Consider the following 24,327-nt stretch of genomic DNA (forward strand, 5'->3'; position numbering starts at 1 on the left):
CTCATTTGCATGTCAAAAGTGTACTACAAACGTACTATCGGTGTATGTGCGGTGTATATCCTGCGTACTATTTAAAGCCCTTGATTTCAGTACACATCATGTACGCATCATATACGCTGTATGTACACAGCAAGAGTACGCAGCAGGCCTTTTTCTTCTGTAAGGGGTGACCTCGTGAACGTAAATAGAAATGTGGTTTTAAAATAAAGCAGTATGATGTCGCTGTGGTTTTAAATAAGTTTGATAAGTAAATGAATCTTTGTAGATGTTCATTTGACACGACACTATGTAAGATATTCTTCTGAAACAATAATGTAAATTCCTTGAAGGCAAATGAGGATATCCACTATTATCTTTTGACACATTTACCTGTCAGTTTATACGGGATATTGCACATTCATTGAAATTAAAGAGGATACTTTTTATTGAATTAAAGAACCGAGGCAGTACGATCAGACAGTGTCATATGGCGCGAAAACATGACGTAATGCCATGACAATCTCAGACAACTTTGATCTCCACTTATGATGCCATGATACTGACACACTTCTTTTAGCTCTTTGAGGGGGTTTTAACTGATGACGAAAACAGGGCCAGTACTTATTTTATCAACAGAATAATTACCGATAATTGTTAATGTTTTTTTCCGCTTTGAACAGGGGTGGGTTGATGGTAATTATTGTGTCCATATTTTTGGGACACTATCCAAAATAATTATTTTTCGGGATTTTCGAATCCAATGCAATGTAGATCAGATAGGATATAAGAAAAATATATCAGCAGCTGCATACTGATAAATGGAAGCAAGATTCCTGTTTGTTTCATATTTAATGTTCGGTCCAGCAGTGCAGGACCGAATGTCCGGCCATTTTTGGCAACTTTCGCGATGTCTGGATTTTATTATACGCACCTTGTAAAGAGTTCCAATTATAAAAATAAGCTTCAAGCACGGAAGAGTCACTTTAAATAAAAAATATTGAAGTGATGATACTCGATCACGTTACATACCGAAATTTACTTCAACTGTTTGATTTTTAACGACGACCTTTTATATAACTATTCACTCTTTTTATGCCCCCGAAGGGAGGCATATAGTTTTTGAACGGTCTGTCAGTCTGTCCGCAATTTTCGTGTCCGGTCCATATCTTTGTCATCGATGGATGGATTTTCAAATAACTTGGTATGAATGTGTACCACAGTAAGACGACGTGTCGCGCGCAAGACCCAGGTCCGTAGGTCAAAGGTCAAGGTCACACTTAGACATTAAAGGATAGTGCATTGATGGGCGTGTCCGGTCCATATCTTTGTCATCGATGGATGGATTTTCAAATTACTTGGCATGAATTTGTACCACAGTAAGACGACGTGTCGCACACAAGACCCAGGTCCGTAGCTCAAAGGTCAAGGTCACACTTAGACGTTAAAGGATAGTGCATTGATGGGCGTGTCCGGTCCATATCTTTGTCATCGATGGATGGATTTTCAAATAACTTGGCATGAATGTGTACCACAGTAAGACGACGTGTCGCACGCAAGACCCAGGTCTGTAGCTCAAAGGTCAAGGTCACACTTAGACATTAAATGTCATTTTTCATGATAGTGCATTGATGGGTGTGTCCGGTCCATATCATTGTCATTCATGCATGGATTTTAAAATAACTACGCATGAATGTGTGACACAGTAAGACGACGTGTCGCGCGCAAGACCCAGCTCCGTAGGTCAAAGGTCCTAAACTCTAACATCGGCCATAACTATTGATTCAAAGTGCCATTGGGGGCATGTGTCATCCTATGAAGACAGCTCTTGTTTTTTATGACTTTCACGTGCGCCTAAAAGTTGCCGCGTCAAAGTTTGCACGGACTTTTGCACGCCTTTCTTGATTTCTACGCTTTGCTTCTCCAAAGTATCAATCTTTCCATGAGGGTCACGAAGATCAAGATTTCATTCGGGGATTAACACGCCATAATTAGGGCTGCACGGGATAGTGCGTGAAAAATGATGTTTTTACCGCCAGCGTACAATACTTAGGACTTAGAAAGCAAACATGGTAACAAATGGAGATGGGCTTGGCTATCTGAATGTGACACTGATGGTGATCGATGGGGTCTTTGGCTACGAAAACCGGATATTGCAGGGTCTGCATTTTATGAATGTTGTGCCAAAATGTTGAAAAAACAAGAATGTTGCCAGAATTTGAAGGTTGTTTCAGTCTGAATCTTACAAAAATATGTTGAGGGTATTTTGTTGAAACAAGTCCTTGACTTAGAAAAGTTACTGTTAACTGAAAATCATGCATTTTGTGCATTATAATTAGTAAATTTTTGGCACACATATAAGGCTAGAATAGGGCTGCTCTAAGCGTTCAAAATCACTAATTTCAGGACCTTCAGGGGGGCTTTGCCCCACTGGACCCCCTACCAGGTCTTTGCCCTGGACCCACTGGGGGCCCTGGCGGTCCAAAGCCCCCAGCAAAATTTTCAGAATTTCCAATATTCCATACTTCCACCCTTGGGTTAAAATGCAAATGGCAGAACAAACCTGGTTCAGAAATCTGAATGTAGAAGGCATGGTCTCCTGATTCGCCTACAAAGGCCTTTGCAAGATGGGTAACGTAATAAAAGGTAACACAGGGTTTCCTTTCTTTTGGCATATCTTTCTTGACTGCATGTACTTAAAACTTCCTGTTTAAATTGCAACATAATTTTCAACTGTTCAAGAGCTAAACACAGTCCTTCCCATTTGTAATTTTAAAAAATCAAACTTATTTGTTACTATACATTATATATATATAATTAAAATTCTGTGGGTAGGGGGTATCAAAGCAATAAAAATTATGTTCGTGGTCCCCCAAAAAAATTAAAATTCTATAGGTGGTCCCCTAAAAATTGGAGCTCGTTCCCCCCCCCCCCCCCCCCCCCTCAAGGCCTTTTTTTCTTGAACAGCCCTTAGTCTGCCACTTTTATGGTTTTATTTGAATAGAATCTGCCGACATTTATGGATTGAATGTCTAGATCAAACGTATATCTGCCCACTTTTAGGGTATAGTAAAAATATATATATATATATTAGATGTTGATAAGATTTTTAGCTTTGAAATGTTGAATTTACACTGCCTATCTCCACCCTTTGTTTGAACAAGCTTGAACATACTTTGTATGCACTAGAAGAGAAATAACAATAATTAATGTAACAATTTATTAATCATCTGTTAAACTACAAAGGGGAGTACAATTGACACCGTACTTGTGACCACCTCTATTAAGCGACTTTTTTGTTAAACGACCAGTCAAAATCCCTCCCGAACGTTTGTCCGTTTTTTGAGAACAAGATAGGGACCACATTTTGCAATCAATTTTAATCAAACTTGCACACAACTTGTATTGGCATAATATCTCAGTTCATTTTGAAAGCCCCTTAAAGGGCCAAAAATTGCTATTTTTAGCTTATCAACATGATAGAGACCATATTTTGCTATCAACTTTAATCAAACTTGCACACAACTTGTATTGGCATAATATCTTGGTTCCTTTTGAAAACTGGCCAGATCTCATCATGGGTTCCAGAGTTATGGCTCCTTAAAGTGCCAAAATTTGCTATTTTTGTCTTGTAAACTTGATAGAAACCACATTTTCGCAATCAACTTTAATCAAACTTGCACACAACTTGTATTGGCATAATATCTCGGTTCCTTTCGAGAACTGGCCAGATCCCACCATGGGTTGCAGAGTTGTGGCCCCTTAAAGGGCCAAAATTTGCTATTTTGGCTTTTGCAGCCACATAGAGACTTCATTTATGGTTTGATTTGATACAAACTTGCAAAATATCTTTCAGTACAATTACTCTTGGATTCCATGATGAATCTGTCAGATCCATTCATAGGTTCTGGCTCCTGACTGATTTCTGAAAGAGCCAAAATTCGTTAATTTTCACCTTGTGAACACAGTCAAAGTGACATTTTATCTTTGACTTTAACCACACTTACACACAGCTTAAGTCACAATAAGATCTCGGTTCCTTTTGAAAATCGGCTAGATTCCATTATGAGTTCTACAGTTGCTGCCCCTGAAAAGCTCCACGAGCTCTTGTTTTCATGAAATTTTGGACAAGTTCAAATCTGGGTCATGTGGGATAAAAAAACTAGGTCACAAGGTCAGTCAAAGAAAATGCAAACAATCACTCAAGAGGCCACGTTTTCTGGTCCAATCTTAATGAAAATTGGTCAGAATGTCTCCATGAAATCATTAGGTAAAACATGTTTAAACTGTTATGGTGTGTTACTCAGTTGAGCGACCTAGGGCCATCTTGGCCCTTTTGTTTAAGCATGGGTCCAAAATTTTTAAACTTCTCGCTTAGCTCAGTCGATAGAGTATTGGTCTACGGATCGCGGGGTCGTGAGTTCAATCCTCAGGCGGGGCGTATGTTCTCCGTGACTATTTGATAAACAACATTGTGTCTGAAATCATTAGTCCTCCACCTCTGATTCATGTGGGGAAGTTGGCAGTTACTTGCGGAGAACAGGTTTGTACTGGTACAGAATCCAGAAACACTGGTTAGGTTAACTGCCCGCCGTTACATAACTGAAATACAGTTGAAAAACGGCGTTAAACCGAAAACAAACAAATACAGACAATGAGGGAAAGGGCAGTATGTGCACTGTAACACTGTCTTGCTTGGTTAATGAATAATCTGCTTTTAGTAAATTTAATTTAATTTTTCTGAGGCAACACTAAACATTCCTCATTAAATGAAATTTCTTCAGATTGTGTGCAAAGATACAAGAACCATAAATCTACTTTCCTTGCTTGTTGTATTATCTCTCTTTAGGCCACACCAAACTGATTACCTGTTTGTCTGATTTCCCGCATCAGTTACACGGGAAATATTAAAAGAAATTTAATTTTTTTTTACCGCCTGCACCTGGTGTATTTTTCGCTCTGGGTTGAAATCAGTAGGAATGAAAAAAGGGAAATTCTGAAGTTTAAACGCTCCTTGCTTGTAATTTATCGAAACATCTGAAGAACATGTTCTCTGACACCACACCGATTCGACTTCGTAATCTCCCTACCACACAGGAGTACCTACCCAGGTAGTATCAGTTTATTTGATTAAATTTTTGTAATATTTGAACGCTTTTAAAAAATAAAAAAATGAAAAAAAATTTGGGCATAACAAAATGGCAGCCCCCTATGTCTTTTTTGTCTCATGCAGAGATGACAAAAAGGCAAGTATTTCCAACAACAGCTGTTGAGATTTCCCCGAGCTGCATTTTTAGCTCACCTGTCACATAGTGACAAGGTGAGCTTTTGTGATCACGCACGTGTCCGTCGTCCTTCGTCCGTGCGTAAACTTTTGCTTGTGACCACTCTAGAGGTCACATTTTTTGTGGGATCCTTATGAAAGTTGGTCAGAATATTCATCTTGATGATATCTAGGTCAAGTTTGAAATTGGGTCACGTGCCTTCAAAAAGTAGGTCAGTAGGTCTAAAAATAGAAAAACCTTGTGACCTCTCTAGAGGCTATATATTTCACAAGATCTTCATGAAAATTGGTCAGAATGTTCATCTTGATGATATCTAGGCCAAGTTCGAAACTGGGTCACATGCTGTCAAAAACTAGGTCAATAGGACTAAAAATAGAAAAACCTTGTGACCTCTCTAGAGGCCATATATTTCATGAGATCTTCATGAAAATTGGTCAAAATGTTCACCTTGATGATATCTCGGTCAGGTTTGAAACTGGGTCACGTTCCTTCAAAAACTAGGATAGTAGGTCAAATAATAGAAAAACCTTGTGACCTCTCTAAAGGCCATATTTTTCATGAGATCTGTATGGAAGTTGGTCTGAATGTTCATCTTGATGATATCTAGGTCAAGTTAGAAACTGGGTCACATGCGGTCAAAAACTAGGTCAGTAGGTCTAAAAATAGAAAAACCTTGTGACCTCTCTAGAGGCCATATATTTCATGAGGTATTCATGAAAATTGGTCAGAATGTTCACCTTGATGATATCTAGGTCAAGTTCGAAAGTGGGTCACATGCCATCAAAAACTAGGTCAGTAGGTCAAATAATAGAAAAACCTTGTGACCTCTCCAAATGACATATTTTTCATGGGATCTTTATGAAAATTGGTCAGAATGTTCATCTTGATGATATCTAGGTCAGGTTCGAAACTGGGTCATGTGCCTTCAAAAAGTAGGTCAGCAGGTCTAAAAATAGAAAAACCTTGTGACCTCTCTAGAGGCCATATATTTCACAAGATCTTCATGAAAATTGGTCAGAATGTATATCTTGATGATATCTAGGTCAAGTTCGAAACTGGGTCACGTGCCATCAAAAACTAGGCTAGTAGGTCTAAAAATAGAAAAACCTTGTGACCTCTCTAGAGGCCATATATTTCACAAGATCTTCATGAAATTTGGTCAGAATGTTCAACTTGATGATGTCTAGGTCAAGTTCGAAACTGGGTCACGTGCCTTCAAAAACTAGGTCAGTAGGTCAAATAATAGAGAAACCTTGTGACCTCTCTAAAGGCCATATTTTTCATGAGATCTGTATGGAAGTTGGTCTGAATGTTCATCTTGATGATATCTAGGTCAGGTTCGAAACTCGGTCACATGCGGTCAAAAACTAGGTCAGTACGTCTAAAAAAAGAAAAAACCTTGTGACCTCTCTAGAGGCCATATATTTCATGAGGTCTTCATGAAAATTGGTCAGAATGTTCACCTTGATGATATCTAGATCGTGTTCGAAATTGGGTCAGGTGCCATCAAAAACTAGGTTAGTAGGTCAAATAATAGAAAAACCTTGTGACCTCTCCAAATGCCATATTTTTCATGGGATCTGTATGAAAGTTGGTCTGAATGTTCATCTTGATGATATCTAGGTCAAGTTCAAAACTGGGTCGTGTGCGGTCAAAAACTAGGTCAGTAGGTCAAATAATAGAAAAACTTTGTGACCTGTCTAGAGGCCATACTTGTGAATGGATCTCCATAAAAATTAGTCAGAATGTTCATCTTGATGACATCTATGTCAGGTTCGAGACTTGGTCACGTGCCCTCAAAAAGTAGGTCAGTAGGTCAAATAATGAAAACAAGAGGACCATGATGGTCCTGAATCGCTCACCTCTTCCCACATGACCCAGTTTTGAGTATGACGTCGTTTTTTCTATTATTTGACAAAGTGACCTAGTTTTTGAGCTCATGTGACCCAGTTTTGAACTTGGCCTAGATATTATTAAGATAAAAATTCTGACCAATTTTCAAGAAGATCCATTGAAAAATATGGTCTCTAGAGAGGTCACAACGTTTTTCTATTATTTGACCTATTGACCTAGTTTTCGAAGGTACGTGACCCTGTTTTGAATTTTACCTAGATATCATCAAGGTGAACATTCTCACTAATTTTCATGAAGATCTCATGAAAAATATGGCCTCTAGAGAGGTCACAAGGTTTTTCTATTTTTATACCTACTGGCCTAGTTTTTGACCGCACATGACCTAGTTTTGAAACTGACCTAGATATCATCAAGGTGAACATTCAGATCAATTTTCATGAAGATCCATTGAAAAATATGGCCTCTAGAGAGGTCAAGAGATTTTAATAATTTTAAACCTACTGACCTAGTTTTTGACCGCAGTTGACCCAGTTTCAAACTTGACCTAGATATCATCAAGATGAACATTCAGACCAACTTTCATACAGATCCCATGAAAAGTATGGCCTCTAGAGAGGTCACAAGGTTTTTTTATTATTAGACCTCCTGACCTATTTTTTAAAGCACAACCAGTTTCAACTTGAAAACTTGACCTAGATATCATCAAGGTGAACTGTCAGATCAATTTTCATGAAGATCCATTGAAAAATATGGCCTCTAGAGAGGTCAGAAGATTTTAATAATTTTAGACCTACTGGCCTAGTTTTTGACTGCACATGACCCTGTTTCGAACTTGACCTAGATATCACCAAGATGAACATTCAGACCAACTTTCATACAGATCCCATGAAAACTATGGCCTCTAGAGAGGTGACAAGGTTTTTCTATTATTTGACCTACTGACCTAGTTTTTAACGGCACGTGACCCACTTTCGAAATTGACCTAGATATCATGAAGACGAACATTTAGACCAACTTTCATACAGTTCCCATAAAAAATATGGCCTCCAGAGAGGTCACAAGGTTTTTCTATTATTTGACCTAGTGACCTAGTTTTTGACCCCAAGTGACCCACTTTTGAACTTGACCTTGATATCATCAAGGTGAACATTCTGACCAATTTTCATGAAGATCTCGTGAAATATATGGCCTCTAGAGAGGTCACAAGGTTTTTCATTTTTAGACCTTCTGACCTAGTTTTTGACCGCACGTGACCCAGTTTCGAACTTGACCTAGATATCATCAACTTTCATACAGATCCCATGAAAAATGTGGCCTTTAGAATGGTCACAAGATTTTTCTATTATTTGACCTACTGACCTAGTTTTTGATGGCACATGACCCAGTTTCGAACTTGACCTAGATATCATCAAGATGAACGTTCTGACCAATTTTCATGAAGATCTTATGAAATATATGGCCTCTAGAGAGGTCACAAGGTTTTTCTATTTTTAGACCTACTGACCTTGTTTTTGAAAGCACGTGACCCAGTTTCAAACTTGACCTAGATATCATCAAGATGAACATTCTGACCAACTTTCATAAAGATCCCATGAAAAATGTGACCTCTAGAGTGGTCACAAGCAAAAGTTTACGCACGCACGGACGGACGACGGACACCTCGCGATTACAAAAGCTCACCTTAGTAACGTTGTGACCTCTCTAGAGGCCATATTTTTCAATGGATCTTCATGAAAATTGATCTGAATGTTCACCTTGATGATATCTTGGTCAATTTCGAAACTGGGTCACGTGCGGTCAAAAACTAGGCCAGTAGGTATAAAAATAGAAAACCCTTGTGACCGCTCTAGATGCCATATTTTTCATTAGATCTTCATGAAAATTAGTGAGAATGCTCACTTTGATGATATCTAGGTAAAGTTCAAAACAGGGTCACGTACCTTCGAAAACTAGCTCAATAGGTCAAATAATAGAAAAACCTTGTGACCTCTAGAGACCATATTTTTCAATGGATCTTCATGAAAATTGGTCAGAATTTTTATCTTGATAATATCTAGGTCAGGTTCAAAACTGGGTCACATGAGCTCAAAAACTAGGTCACTATGTCAAATAATAGAAAAAAACGACATCATACTCAAAACTGGGTCATGTGGGAAAAGGTGAGCGATTCAGGACCATCATGGTCCTCTTGTTACAGAGTTGTTTAGGGTTGCTGCGCTATACAAAAGATGAATCTTTCCACAGATACAGTAGTGTAAAACCTGCGGGGGGCATGTGTGTTTCCCAAACGCAGGTTTTTGTTTTTAGCTTTTGTGATCGCGCAGCGTCCGTCGTCTGTGCGTCCGTCCATCAGTAAACTTTTGCTTGTGACCACTCTAGAGGTCACATTTTTCAGGGAATCTTTATGAAAGTTAGCCAGAATGTTCATTTTGATAATATCTAGGTCAAGTTCGAAACTGGGTCACAAACGGTCAAAAACTAGGTCAGTAGGTCTGAAAATAGAGAAACCTTGTGACCTCTCTATAGGCCATACATTTCAATAGATCTTCATGCAAATTGGTCAGAATGTTCAACTTGATGATATCTAGATCAAGTTTGAAACTGGGTCATGTACCTTCAAAAACTAGGTCAGTAGGTCAAATAAGAAAATAACCTTGTGACCTCTCTAGAGGCCATATTTTTCATGGGATCTGTATAAAAGTTGGTTTGAATGTTTATCTTGATAATTTCTAGGTCAAGTTTGAAACTGGGTCAACTGCGGTTAAAAACTAGGTCAGCAGGTCTAAAAATAGAAAAACATTGTGACCTATCTAGAGGCCATAAGTTTCAATGGATCTTCATGAAAATTGGTCAGAATGTTCACCTTGATGATATCTAGGTCAATTTAGAAACTGGGTCATGTGCCGTCAAATACTAGGTCAGTAGGTCAAATAATAAAAAACCTTGTGACCTCTCTAGAGGCCATATTTTTCATGGGATCTGTATGAAAGTTGGTCTGAATGTTCATCTTGATGATATCTAGGACAAGTTTAAAAATGGGTCAACTGCGATAAAAAAACTAGGTCATTAGGTCTAGAAATAGAGAAACCTTTTCATCTCTCTAGAGGCCATATTTTTCAATGGATCTTCATGAAAATTGGTATGAATGGTGACCTTGGTGATGTCTAGTTATAGTTGGAAACTGGGTCACGTGCGATCAAAAACTAGGTCAGTAGTTATAAAAATAGAAAAACCTTGTGACCTCTCTAGAGGCCATACATTTCAATAGATCTTCATGAAAATTGGACAGAATGTTTAACTTAATGATATCTAGGTCAAGCTTGAAACTGGGTCATGTGCCATCAAAAACTAGGTCAGTAGGTCAAATAATAAAAAAACCTTGTGACCTCTGTAGAGGCCATATTTTTCATGGGATCTGTATAAATGTTGGTTTGAATGTTTATCTTGATGATATCTAGGTCAGGTTTGAAACTGGGTAAACTGCGGTTAAAAACTAGGTCAACAGGTCTAAAAATTGAAATACCTTGTGACCTCTCTAGAGGCCATATGTTTCAATGGATCTTCATGAAAATTGGTCAGGATGTTCACCTTGATGACATCTAGATCAAGTTTGAAACTGGGTCATATGCAATCAAAAACTAGGTCAGTAGGTCAAATAATAAAAGAACCTTGTGACCTCTCTAGAGGCCATATTTTTCATGGGATCTGTATGAAAGTTGGTCTGAATGTTTATCTTGATGATATTTAGGTCAAGTTTGAAACTGGGTCAGCTGGGGTTAAAAACTAGGTCATTAGGTCAAAGAATAGAAAAACATTGTGTAGAGGCCATTTTTTTCAATGGATCTTCATGAAAATTGGTCTGAATGGTCACCTTGATGATATCTAGGTAAAATTGGAAACTGGGTCATGTGCGGTGAAAAACTAGGTCAGTCGGTATAAAAATAGAAAAACCTTCTGACCTCTCTAGAGGCCATATTTTTCATGAGATCTTCATGAAAATTGGTGAGGATGTTCAACTTGATGATATCTAGGTCAAGTTCAAAACTGGGTCACAGGCCTTCAAAAACTAGATTATTAGGTGAAATAATAGAAAAACATTGTGACCTCTCTAGAGGCCATATTTTTCAATGGATCTTCGTGAAAGTTGGTCAGAATTTTTATCTTGATGATATCTTATTAAATGTCAAAATTGGGTCACATGAGCTCAAAAACTAGGTCACTATGTCAAATTATAGAAAAATGACGTCATACTCAGTTCAAAACTGGGTCATGTGGGAACAGGTGAGTGATTCAGGACCATCATGGTCCTCTTGTTGTTGATTGTTGTAATATCGTTAATTTGGTTTGAGTGATGTTGGAGATGATACTTTATGATACATCAGGAATTTTAGATATTTGCTTATATGTCACTCAATTTGACAAAAGTGTTCACATTTGATTTTTATACTTTGTATAGACAAACCCTCAAAATGCTGGATTTTCATTTGATTTGTGACAGTAAAACCCAGCCTGCTGTCAAGACTTAGCACCGAATAGTACCAGTTTAGTTGAGTGCTGTGTGATCTGTATTTGTAATGGATATATTTGTTCTAGCACTTCAAGGGTTAAGAGGTCAAATGTCATGAGGAGAGGAAATTGTTATGTGATATGGGATAAATGAGACATATTTCAGAATGATATTGATGCTGATATATTCCTTACTTTTTACTGTATGTATCACACATTAAACAGTCGACTCCAAAGACAATGCTGTCTGAATGTTACTTCACACACATTTGTTTTTCCGGCCTATGAACAGAAACACACCTGATCTGGTGTTAAACATGATAGAAGTGATTATTTACTCTTTTTTTTCATCGCTCTTTGCTGGCTTCAATAAATGATGATTTGGAAAAATAATTTTTTCTCTTGCTCACCCCAAATCTATAAAAGATGATTTGAAAAATTATTTTTTTACTCTCTCTTGCTTGCTATATGGAGAGCTATCCTACTCAACCCGGCATTGGTGTCGGCGTCCTTCTGCGTCCCCACCTTGGTTAAAGTTTTTTTTAACTCACCTGACACAGAGTGACAAGGTGAGCTTTTGTGATCACCCTTCGTCCGTCGTCAGTCCATCCGTCCGTCCGTGTATGCGTCCGTCCGTCAACAATTTCTCTTCTGCACGAAAGTGGTTTCATTTTTGATTTTATTTTAACCAAACTTGCACACAACTTGTATCTCCATAAGATCTTGGTTCCTTTCGTGAACTGGCCAGATTCCGTTATGGGTTCCAGAGTTATGACCCCTGAAAGGGCCAGAATTAGCTATTTTGACCTTGTCTGCACAATAGCAGCTTCATTTATGATTTTATTTTAACCAAACTTGCACACAACTTGTATCACTTTAAGATCTTGGTCCCTTTCTTGAACTGGCGTGATTCCATTATGGGTTCCAGAGTGATGGCCCCTGAAAGGGCCAGAATTGGCTATTTTGACCTTATCTGCACAATAGCAGCTTCATTTATGATTTGAATTTAATCAAACTTGCACAAAACTTGTGTCACCATAAGATCTCGGTTCCTTTCTTGAACCGGCCAGATTCCTTAATGGGTTCCAGAGTTATGGCCCCTGAAAGGGACAGAATTATCTATTTTGACCTTGTCTGCACAATAGCTGCTTCATTTATGATTTGAATTTAATCAAACTTGCACAAAACTTGTGTCACCATAAGATCTCGGGTTTTTTTTTAAACCGGCCGGATCCCTTAATGGGTTCCAGAGTTATGGCCCCTGAAACGACCAAAATTAGCTATTTTGACCTTGTCTGCACAATAGCAGCTTCATTTATGATTTGATTTTAACCAAACTTGCACACAACTTGTATCACCACAAGATCTTGCTTCCTTTCTTAAACTGGCCAGATTCCATCATGGGTTCCAGAGATATGATCCCTTAAAGGTCCAAAATTGGCTATTTTTTGCTTTTGCAGCCATATAGAGACTTAATTTATGGTTTGATTTGATACAAACTTCCAAAATATCTTCAACAACAATAAATCTTGGATTCCATGACAAATCAGATCCAATCATAGGTTCCAGAGTTATTTTATATCTGATTACCTCCCCTGATTGTAATCAAAATGGATTTATATCAGTAAGTACTTACAGGACTTATTTGAAATTTCATTATTGTTATTAGTTGGACTGAGACAATCAGGGTAGATAACTATGGACTGATTTTCTGTCAAATTACCTCCCTTTATTTCAAATTAAAATTGTTGTATCTCCATAACGAATTAAGATACGGATCTGAAATTTCATTTATGTCAACAGATTTAATTGGCAGATCCTTCTTTTGTCCACTTACAATATTTATTCTTTTAATTACTTCCCTTTTACGTTACTATAAATACCGGTAGCTTATTTTTAGTAACTTTTTTATTATTGGCCGTACGGAAAACACGAGACATTGGTCGTTTTCTGTGGTACAACATGGATGGTACCTCCAATGTTTAGGTGTATTTTAACATATCTATACCTTGTAAGATTTTTTTTCTTTTTGGTTAAATTTTTTCCCTTTGTTCCTGTGCTTTGGACTTAGATATTTTTTCTGAGGACGTTCTTGTCCTCAAGTCAATGATAACAGGTGAGCGATATAGGGCCATCATGATCCTTTTGTTTACACTTTCTCTTTTTTCTCCTTATCTCTATAATTACTTGATGGATTTGTTTCAAACTTAAAATAATTATTCCTCATCATCACACACATCGTATGGCACAAGGGCCATAACTCTCACACCAATCTTTCATGAATTATCCCCCCTTTTTACTTTGAATTTCAGGTTAAAGTTTTGATGCATTTTCACTCTATTTTGATTATTACTAAGATTTGATTCAGGCTAAAAGTAGTTGTTCCACATCATCTCCCACATCACATGACACAAGGTCCACAATTCTGGTACCAATATTGAATGAATTATCACCCACTTTTACTTAGAATTTCAGGTTAAAGTTTTGATGCACTTTCACTTTATCTCAGTTATTACTAAATCAATTTGATTCAAACTTAAAAAAGTTGTTGAACATCATCACTCACATCATATGACACATGAACCATAACTCTTGCACCAGTATTTGATGAATTATCTCCCCTTTTTACTTAGAATTTCAGGTAAAAGTTTTTATGCACTTTCACTCTATCTCAGTTATTACTTAAAGGTCCAATACTAAGGAAAGTGAACATTTTAATTTCTTTTAAAGAGCACAGAAACTATTTCATTTTATTGGAAAATGAAAGTTGGTTTGTAGAAACTCGAAATAAATCGCAGTATATGTACAATTATTTTTCTATGAAGTATGAAGAAAGTTAAAAAGACCTGGGGGATCATTCTGTCGATTCATTGAAATTTCAATATATACACATACATTTCTTTGAGTTCCAAAGACCTTCTGTAAATTTTGACCTGCCAATCTTCATTATTTAGTGTCTTGCAGAAGTCTATGCACTGGCTATGAAAAAAATTGCCAACTCACTTTACCTTAGTAATGGACCTTTAATGGATTTGATTTAAACTTAAAATGAGCCATGCCATTAGAAAACCATCATAGTGGCTTTGCGACCAGCATGGATCAAGACCAGCCTGGTCAGGATCCATACTGTTCACTAACGGTTTCTCTAATTGCAATAGGCTTTAAAAGTGAACAGCATGGATCCTGACCAGACTGCACGGATGCACAGGCTGGTCTGGATCAATGCTGGTCGGAAAGCCACTATGTTGGTTTTCTCATGGCTCGGCTCAAATAGTTGTTCCACCTTATCACCCACATCATATGACACAAGGTGCGTCCATCGTCTGTCAACATTTAGCTTGTGTATGCGATAGAGGCTGTATTTTTCAACTGATCTTCATGAAATTTGGTCAGAATGATAACCTTGATGAATCTAGGCCGAGTTCGAAAATGGGTCATCTGGGGTCAAAAACTGGGTCACTAGGTCAAATCAAAGAAAAACGTTGTGTATGCGATAGAGGTATTTTTCAATCAATCTTCATGAATTTTGGTCAGAATGATTACCTTGATGAAATCTAGGCCGAATTCGAAAATGGGTCAGCTGGGATTAAAAACTAGGTCAAATCAAAGAAGAACCTTGTGTATGATATAGAGGCTGTATTTTTCAATTAATCTTCATGAATTTTGGTCAGAATGATAACCTTGATGAAATCTAGGGCAATTTTGAAAATGGGTCATCTGGGGTCAAAAACTAGGCCATTAGGTCAAATAAAAGAAAAACCTTGTGTATGCGATAGAGATTGTATTTTTCGATTAATCTTCATAAATTTTAATCAGAATGATTACCTTGATGAAATCTAGGACGAGTTCGAAAATGGGTCATCTGGGGTCAAAAACTAGGTCACTAGGTCAAATAAAAAAAAATCTTTTCTGAAAATTTCAGTGAGTCCCTAGGACTCAGTACTCCCAAAAATGTTGAGTCCCAGCCAAATATGGTTGAGTCCCAGGTTTTGCGGCTACAATATTGACAAATAACATCCCTTCTTTAACTTCATAAATGCATTCCAGTTCTGACAAGAGGTATAAAAATATTAGAATCTACAAAGTTAATCAAATATAATGGGTTTGACCGGCTAATAGTTACTTTAACAGGTTTAAGCACTAGACTAAGATTTTACGGAAAAAGTCACTTCTTTGTTTAAATCTATTAATTATTTTTCAAGTCTATCAAATTATAAAAGAAAACAACTGAAAAGGTCAGTGAATCTGCTTTCTTATCCTTGTTAATCTAATTTCTCATTCTTGTGAATTATATAATGTGATTACTGTAAATTGTAATTCTAAGTATTTTTTCCAGTTAATTTCCTAATCACTGCCAAAACCAAACACCCTTTATATGAATACAATTTCAAAACAGTTTGATCATTTCATATTCTAAAATTAGCCCAGCAAAAAATAAATCAAGCGCCTAGTGCAATGTTTAGTCAAAACACTAAAATCTATAAAAGCAATATTGTACTAGAACTGACTGTGTCAGTTAAACACATACCATCATGACATTAGCAGCAGTGACGTCACACAAAGGGTAACACGGTCCTTTTGATCCCCTAATGTGGGCACACATCAAAAGGAAAAAGTTGTCAATCATGTTTAACCCAGTTTCTACAGCAGTTGTCAGAAATCTGTGTAAATTTCAGTAATTTATTTTCGTCACAGAAAGTGTCAGTGATGTTTCTAAGTTCGGAGTAAAATGATTCAAATTACGCGGATTTAAGGAAATTATTGAAGGTAAGATAATTTTTTGAAAAGTCAAAGGAGAATGTACAAGTTAATGTAATATAGAGCGCTCTAAATCCCTACTGTTTAGTTTATCAAATCAAAGGTGTCAGCGACCATTATAATTGCTTTCAAACTTCTCTGTATCAGGAGACAGAGGCGAAAATATGCCATGTTGTTGTTGTGTATTCGAGTAAAGTGTCAACAGGCTGTACCACAATAGGCTGTTAGTGGATGAATAACAAGAATTGGGTGACTTGAATTTCACTCATGTCGATGCCTAGCTAAAGCCCTGCTTTGAAAAATAAAACCAGTGTTCGCGTTCGCCGGAGACTCCATCTTACTTTCGGTTTGCAATGCAAGAAATACCTGGACTGTTTCCATATAATTTACATCGATAAGTAGAGATTTTGATCAATACGCTAAACCAGTCTGAATACGTCACTGAAAGACTACAGGCTACGTCACTCTGTGTTATTTTTAGAAAATAATGCTGCTGAAAACGAAATTGGGATTCCGACATCGTGATTAGTATTTGTTGTCTTTAAATTAAAACATTCACTTCCGTTTTTACTTTGCGTCCCATGTACGTAATGGTCTTGAAAAATTTGCGTACCAACCAAATTCGTTGCGTATTTAGATACTTTTACGCCGTAAACGCGAACACTGGTCATCTGGAATTAAAAACTAGGTCACTAGGTCAAATCAAAGAAAAACCTTGTGTATGCTATAGAGGCTGTATTTTTCAATCAATCTTTATGAATTTTGGTCAGAATGATTTCCTTGATGAAATCTAGGTCAAGTTTGGAAATGGAACATCTGGGATCAAAAACTAGGTCACTAGGTCAAATCAAAGAAAAACCTTGTGTATGCGATAGAGGTTGTATTTTTCAATCAATCTTCATGAATTTTGATCAGAATAATTATCTTGATGAAATCTAGGCCGAGTTCGAAAATGGGTCATCTAGGATCAAAAACTAGGTCACTAGGTCAAATAAAAAAAAAATCTTGTGTATGCGATAGAGGCTGTATTTTTCAATCAATCTTCATGAATTTTGGTCAGAATGATTACCTTATTAAAATCTAGGCAGAGTTCGAAAATGGGTCATCTGGGGTCAAAAACTAGGTCACTAGGTCAAATCAAAGAAAAACCTTGTGTATGCGATAGAGGCTGTATTTTTTAATTAGTCTTCATGAATTTTGGTCAGTATGATTACCTTGATGAAGACTTGGCAAAGTTTGAAAATGGGTCATCTGGGATCAAAAACTAGGTCACTAGGTCAAATCAAAGAAAAACCTTGTGTATGCGATAGAGGCTGTATTTTTCAATTGGTCTTCATGAAATTTAGTCAGAATTATTGCCTTGATGAAATTAAGGTCAAGTTTGAATATGGGTCATCTGGGGTCAAAAACTAGGTCACTAGGTCAAATCGAAGAAAAACCTTGTGTATGCGATAGAGGCTGTATTTTTCAGTTGATCGTCATGAAATTTTGTGAGAATGATTGCCTTGATAAAATCTCGGTCAAGTTCGAAAATGGGTCATCTGGGGTCAAAAACTGGGTCACTAGGTCATATCTAAGAAAATACTTGTTTAAACTCAAGAGACCACATTTTTAGTCCAATCTTAATGAAAATTGACCAAAATATTTGTTTCCATGAAATCGCTAGGTTAAACATGTTTACACTGTTATAGTGTTTCTCAGGTGAGCGACCTAGGGCCATCTTGGCCCTCTTGTTTATGAATTGTGCCCCTTTTACTTAGAAAGTAAGGTTAATTTTGATGCATTTTCATTATATCTTAGTAATTACTAAATGAACTTGATTCAAACTTAAAGTAGTTGTTCCACATCATCACCCACATCATATGACACAAGGTGTATAACTCTTGCACCAATATTTTATGAATTATGTCCCCTTTTTGCTTAAAATTGTACTTATTTAGTGTTTTGATACACTTTATCTTTATCTCTCTTATAACCTAATATTTTTGACACAGACTCAAGCTGTTGTGCAATATCTTCATCCACCATTGGAGTCATTAAACACTGCAGTGACTGGAGTCATTAAACACTGCAGTGACAGCTCCAGCGTCCTCAGATGTGCCCAGTTTCACTATCCAGCATCGAAATAGTCGAGCGCGCTGTCTCTTGTGACAGCTCTTGTTTATTGAACGACTAGTGACCACATTTAATGTAGTCTTGACAGGTAAAATATTCAACAAAAGTATCTATTAAGCAACCGGGTACCAAATTCCCAACGGGCATTTCTTCACCTGTGTAATTAGCGAGTACTTCTTGCACCTGCCTGAATGCAATTAACCTTTGTAACAGTCGAACTGACAAACAATCTAGCTATAATTTTCACAATTTGTGAAAGTATATTATACAGATATGTATGTTCATAATAAATACAGTTACATTAAAAGTTAAAAATAACTTTTCTCTTCACCTGACTGAAATTCATTAAGAGACCATTCCATTAAAAGACAACTTTTTAGCAGTCCCTTGGGCGGTCTCTTGATACAATGTCGACTGTATTTGTCAAAGGCTATTGAGAGAAAGTGCAGCATACAATGACCATAGGTCTTATTTGTCTCTTTTTCAGTTGCCCTCTTTATCTTTTGTTAATTTACTTGTTTTGAGGATTTACTTGTCTTGAGGATTTCTCAAGAACCGTTCAGGGGATTTGGTTCACATTTCATAAAATTTTATTGCAACTTTTTGAAGAATACAAGGAATTGTATATAACTGCACAGCACTGTCATTTCTGTCTAGTTTAAAGTTCTATGGCATTTTTCTTTATTTTAACTACTGCTCATCATCATTATGTCTTATCAGATATTGTAATTGTGTTTGTTAATGGCAACATTGTCTATTATTGCCATTGGTAATACCACTCTGGCTTCAGAGGCTAAAAAGGAAGAATCATAGGGAATCCATCCTACTGATTTTCACCACGAAAATTAGGATCAATCCCTCTACGGTAACATGCCATATATACCGAATGAGATATATTATCAAATTAAAAAATGTGTCCTTCCGGCACGTGCACTGAGCGTCTGACTTCGGATTGTTTGGAAGAATTGGCTTTTTCCTTGTGTGCAATATGTGTCCACATAATTTGTCTGATCCACAGCATCTTGCAAATCAGTACAAATACAGTCGAGACTGCCTTAACGACCCCCTTAATTTAGCGACTCCCTGTCATATGCGACCCTATTTTATGCTCCGGATGCAATTTACTATTAAAAGAGTCTGAATTAAGCAACCCCATGCTTACGCGACAAGCGACTGTGAAATCAGGCTCCCGAATCGATATTTAGACCGTTTTCAGCAACTTTGAGATGCTTCCTCGCAAGATTTTACATGATAGAGTTACCGTTCTTTATCTCGCGTAAAGTTGTTTGAGACGAGAACTTATTTGTTTACAAAAAATTGCTGATGAAAAACATAAAAAAGAACTGTTTTGACATTAGAACAGCTCGACTAGGGAAAACCAGTGTATAAAGTCTCTGAAGAATTCGGAGTCGGTGCATAAATTAACTTTATTCCTGGTGAAACAAAATATGGCGGTATTTAACAGGAAACGATGAAGTAAACACAGATTAAAGATGCAGTCAATAATCGAATAAATGTCAATGAACTATTGGTATACAAAAATATAAATATCATAAACCTCAGTGTGTAAATAGTTCAAATGGAACATTTATATTTTACTGCTCCCCTTTATTTTCTTGCCAGATCATGAGCTTAAATTTGTTTTATCAACATCATACGAATGATGCAAATTATTTGAAATTTATATTTTATCAATATGCAATTAAAGAAATAGTATTTAATCATTTTCCACTCCTACCTTAAAAGAGGCCAATATATAAGTATCTGATATTCATGTACTTTAATTGGAAAAATATATGAAACCAGCGTCATCCTGTTAAGTGAGACTGTTTTAAGAGACTCCCTGTCATGTGACCTTTGTCACTGCTTCCCAAAGTCGGTCTCTTAAAACAGTCTCAACTGTATGGGCTGTATTGTTTTTTTATTCCAAAATCTACCTTTTAAATTGATACAAACGCATATTTCAGGGCAAGCTGATGGACTGTAACACTTCCCGTTTGAGACAGTGCCTTATTATGCCCCCATTCGAAGAAGGAGGGGTATATTGTTTTGCAGATGTCGGTTGGTCGGTCGGTCTGTATATAGACCAATCCTTTTCGGGATGATAACTCAAGAACGCTTGGGCCTAGGACCATGAAAGTTGATTTGAAGGTTGGTCATAACCTGCAGATGACCCCTATAGATTTTGAGTCTGTATGTCAAAGGTCAAGGTCACAGTGACCCTGTACAGTTAAACGGTTTCTGGATGATAACTCAAGAATGCTTGGGCCTAGCATCATGAAAGTTGAAAGGGAGGTTGTTCATGACTAGCAGATGACCCCTATTGATTTGAAGGTCAGTATGTTAAAGTTCAAGGTCACAGTGACCCGGAACAGTTAAACGTTTTCCGTATGATAACTCAAGAACGCTTTGGCCTAGGATCGTGAAAATTGATTGGGAGGTTGGTCATGACCAGCAGATGACCCCTATTGGTTTTGAGATCTGTATGTCAAAGGTCAAGGTTACAGTGACCCTGAACAGTTAAAACTATTTTCGGATGATAACTCAAGAACGCTTGGGTCTAGGATCATGAAAGATGATAGGGAGGTTGATCTTGACCTGCAGATGACCCCTATTGATTTGGAGGTCATTATGTTAAAGTTCAAGGTCACAGTGACCCGGAACAGTTAAATGGTTTCCGTATGATCACTCAAGATTGCTTGGGCCTAGGATCGTGAAAATTGATAGGCAGGTTGGTCATGACCAGCAGATGACCCTATTGATTGAGAGGTCAGTAGGTCAAAGTTCAAGGTCACAGTGACCAGGAACAGTAAAACGGTTTCCGGGCGATAACTCAAGAACGCTTGGGCCTTGGACCAGGAAAATTGATAGGGAGATTGATCTTGACCAGCAGATGACCCCTATTGATTTTGAGGTCATTTGGTTAAAGTTCAAGGTCAGATTGACCAGGAACAGTTAAACGGTTTCTGGACGATAACTTGAGAACACTTGGGCCAAGGGTCATGAAAGATGATAGAGAGGTGAATCATCCTGACCAGCAGATGACCCCTATTGAATTTAAGGTTAGTAGGTCAAAGGTCAAGGTTACAGTGACCTGGAACATTTTAACCGTTTCCAGACAATAAGTTGAGAACGCTTGGGCCTAGGATCATGAAACTTGATAGGGAGGTTGGTCATGACTGGTAGATGACCCCTATAGATTTTGAGGTCTGTAGGCTAAAGATCAAGGTCATATTAACCAGGAACAGTTAAACCATTTACAGACGATGCCTTGAGAATGCTTGGGCCTAGGATCACTAAACTTATTAGGGAGGTTGATCATGACCAGCAGATGATCCCTGTTGATTTTGATGTCAATAAAGGTCAATGTCACATTTAACCAGAACAGTAGAACTTTTGTTTACAATGAGCAAATAATTTTTGTTCCTTGTGCAATTACTGAATGCATCAAGGGGGGCATTTCGTGTTCGACGAGCTCTTGTTTCATATTATTGTTGGTTAGTAATCCTCATACTCACCTCTTTTTGTGAACTCTCTATCCTCACTACCTATCAGAAGATAAAATACATTTTATAACAAAATGAAACCCATTACATATAGCTGAGGTATCAGTGTCTGGGTCAGTAACAATAAATTATGGTGAGACTGGGACTGAGGAAGATGCTAATGAAGAACAGACAGTCAAAGAAGCATGTGATGAGCTCAATGAACATTTCAAGCATAAACTGGTAGAGGCACTTCTTAGGTCAACAAGATATTCACTGGATGTAATGAGGAAAAGGTTTTTTACTAGGTATATATAATACTGTTTTTTCTCTTGATTGCAAAATATTGCTATTTCTGGGATTTTATCATGAAACCTTCCCTTATTTATTTAATATCATCTCGAAGCAGTATCAAGATGCTAATAATTTAATATTATTATTTAATTGAAATGACATTTTCGCATGATCATGAAAAAGCTGTGTGGAATGTTTTCATGTCTTTAATTAATATTACATTTGGAAATGGTATTGAATAACAAAAGGATTCATGATATAATATAGATACTCAAGTTTTTTGCGTGAATATGGTTTTTATTTTCATTGAGTGTTATGAAATATGTATTTTTCATACCTCAAGATGAAAATAAAAACCATATACATGCAAAAAACTTGAATATACACAATTGATTTAAAACGTCGTTTGTTTACATTTAGAACGAGCAACAACAACAACAATACATTTTTTGTACAGCCACAATTTAGTCTTATTTTAGAAATAAACAAACAACGTTATCTTTGCAATATTTGCAAAGAAATTAAATATGAAAGCGTAGTTGTACGAGTTGCATACAGCATGCAGTTCCCAATAATTTTGACATATATTTTTTTAACTCACCGGAGTCAGTGCTCAGGGTGAGCTATTCTGATCGTTCACCGTCCGTCGTCAATCGTCCGTTGTCCGTCCGTAAACTTTTACTTTAAACGACATCTCCTCATAAACTACTAGGCCAATCTCATCCAAACTTCACAGGAATGTTCCTTGGGTGAAGGTCTACAAATATTTTTCAAAAAATTAAATTCCATGCAGAACTCTGGTTGCCATGGCAACCGAAAGGAAAAACTTTAAAAACGTTCTTCTCTAAAACCAGAAGCCTAGAGGTTAGATATTTGGTGTGAAGCATTGCCTAGTGGATCTCTACCAAATTTGTTCAAATCATGACCCCGGGGTCAAAATTGACCCCGCCTCAGGGGTCACTTGATTTTACACGGTCACACATTAAACCGGAATCCACCTAAAAACCGGAATACACCGGAATACACTTTCCATAACCGGAATACACCTGTATTTTTTAAGTTAAAGGTATTTTTGAAGGGTTTTTGATATAATTCAATCATATATATCATAAATAATTAACATACGAAAGGAAAATAAAATACGTTTACGCAAAATGATTTTATACGAGAATAAAGTTCGGCGACCGCGCGGGAAATTTCCATAACCGAAATACACCCGTATTTTATTAATAAATGGTATTTTTGTAGGGTTTATTGCAGAAATCATTCGTGTATAATATAAATACATGGTTCGCACAGGTCCTTGAAAGTCCTTGAATTTGATCCTAAGTCCTTGAAAAGTCCTTGATTTTTTTCTTCCAAAAATCCCCTGAAAAAGTACTTGAATTATGAAAAAAAAGGTAGAAAAGTCCTTAAATTTTGCTAAAAACGGGGGTGCAATCGTATTGTAGGGGAGAAATACAAAAATAAATAATAAATAAGTCAAAACGAGCGAAAAAACGGTGAAAAATAAAAATACATGCACACCCACGGAGGGAACGCTAGTTGAACACTGTTTGGGTACGGAAGTTAGATACGGAATAGCGATTTTCACAACGTTAAAATATTATGCGCAAGGTCATTGTAGCGTGACTTATCAACAACAACAATGAGTGGCCCAAAAAATAAATGTAGTTTCGCCAATAAATGGCTTACACAGGATGATTATTCATCGTGGTTAAAGGAGTTTAAGTCAGACAAGCATAAGTGTATGTGATAAACTCATTGATGTCGGAACTATGGGAGGAAGTGCGTTGAAATCACACACGAAAACAAGAAGTGAAGTCCCTTGAGGACAAATTGAAAACTAGTCTTGAGAGCTTGAAAGACTTATAAGAAACATGTACTAAGTATGTAAACAGGCAAATATAGCTCATAAAAGGTAATCCCATTGAAGATCTCATAACGGTTAAGATATGCTGTTGTAGCTTATGGAAAATAAAACTGTTCTGTAACTTTTCTTCTGTCATAACGCCTTATGAAGAGCCTAAATGGTTTTGTAATTTAAGATTTAA

General features: G+C 37.0%; 1 protein-coding gene across 1 annotated transcript in view; it reads left to right on the forward strand.

Annotated features, from left to right (window-relative positions):
* Nucleotides 1-24,327, forward strand: part of LOC123532722 (dynein axonemal heavy chain 8-like) — a 330,542-nt gene that overhangs the window by 69,320 nt on the left and 236,895 nt on the right. Inside the window, exon 22 of the mRNA XM_053518182.1 lies at nt 22,095-22,287. Coding sequence (XP_053374157.1) covers nt 22,095-22,287 — 193 coding nt within the window. The remainder of the gene's footprint in view (nt 1-22,094; nt 22,288-24,327) is intronic.

The sequence above is a fragment of the Mercenaria mercenaria genome, chromosome 11, assembly GCF_021730395.1.
Source record: "Mercenaria mercenaria strain notata chromosome 11, MADL_Memer_1, whole genome shotgun sequence".
NCBI lineage: Eukaryota > Metazoa > Mollusca > Bivalvia > Venerida > Veneridae > Mercenaria > Mercenaria mercenaria.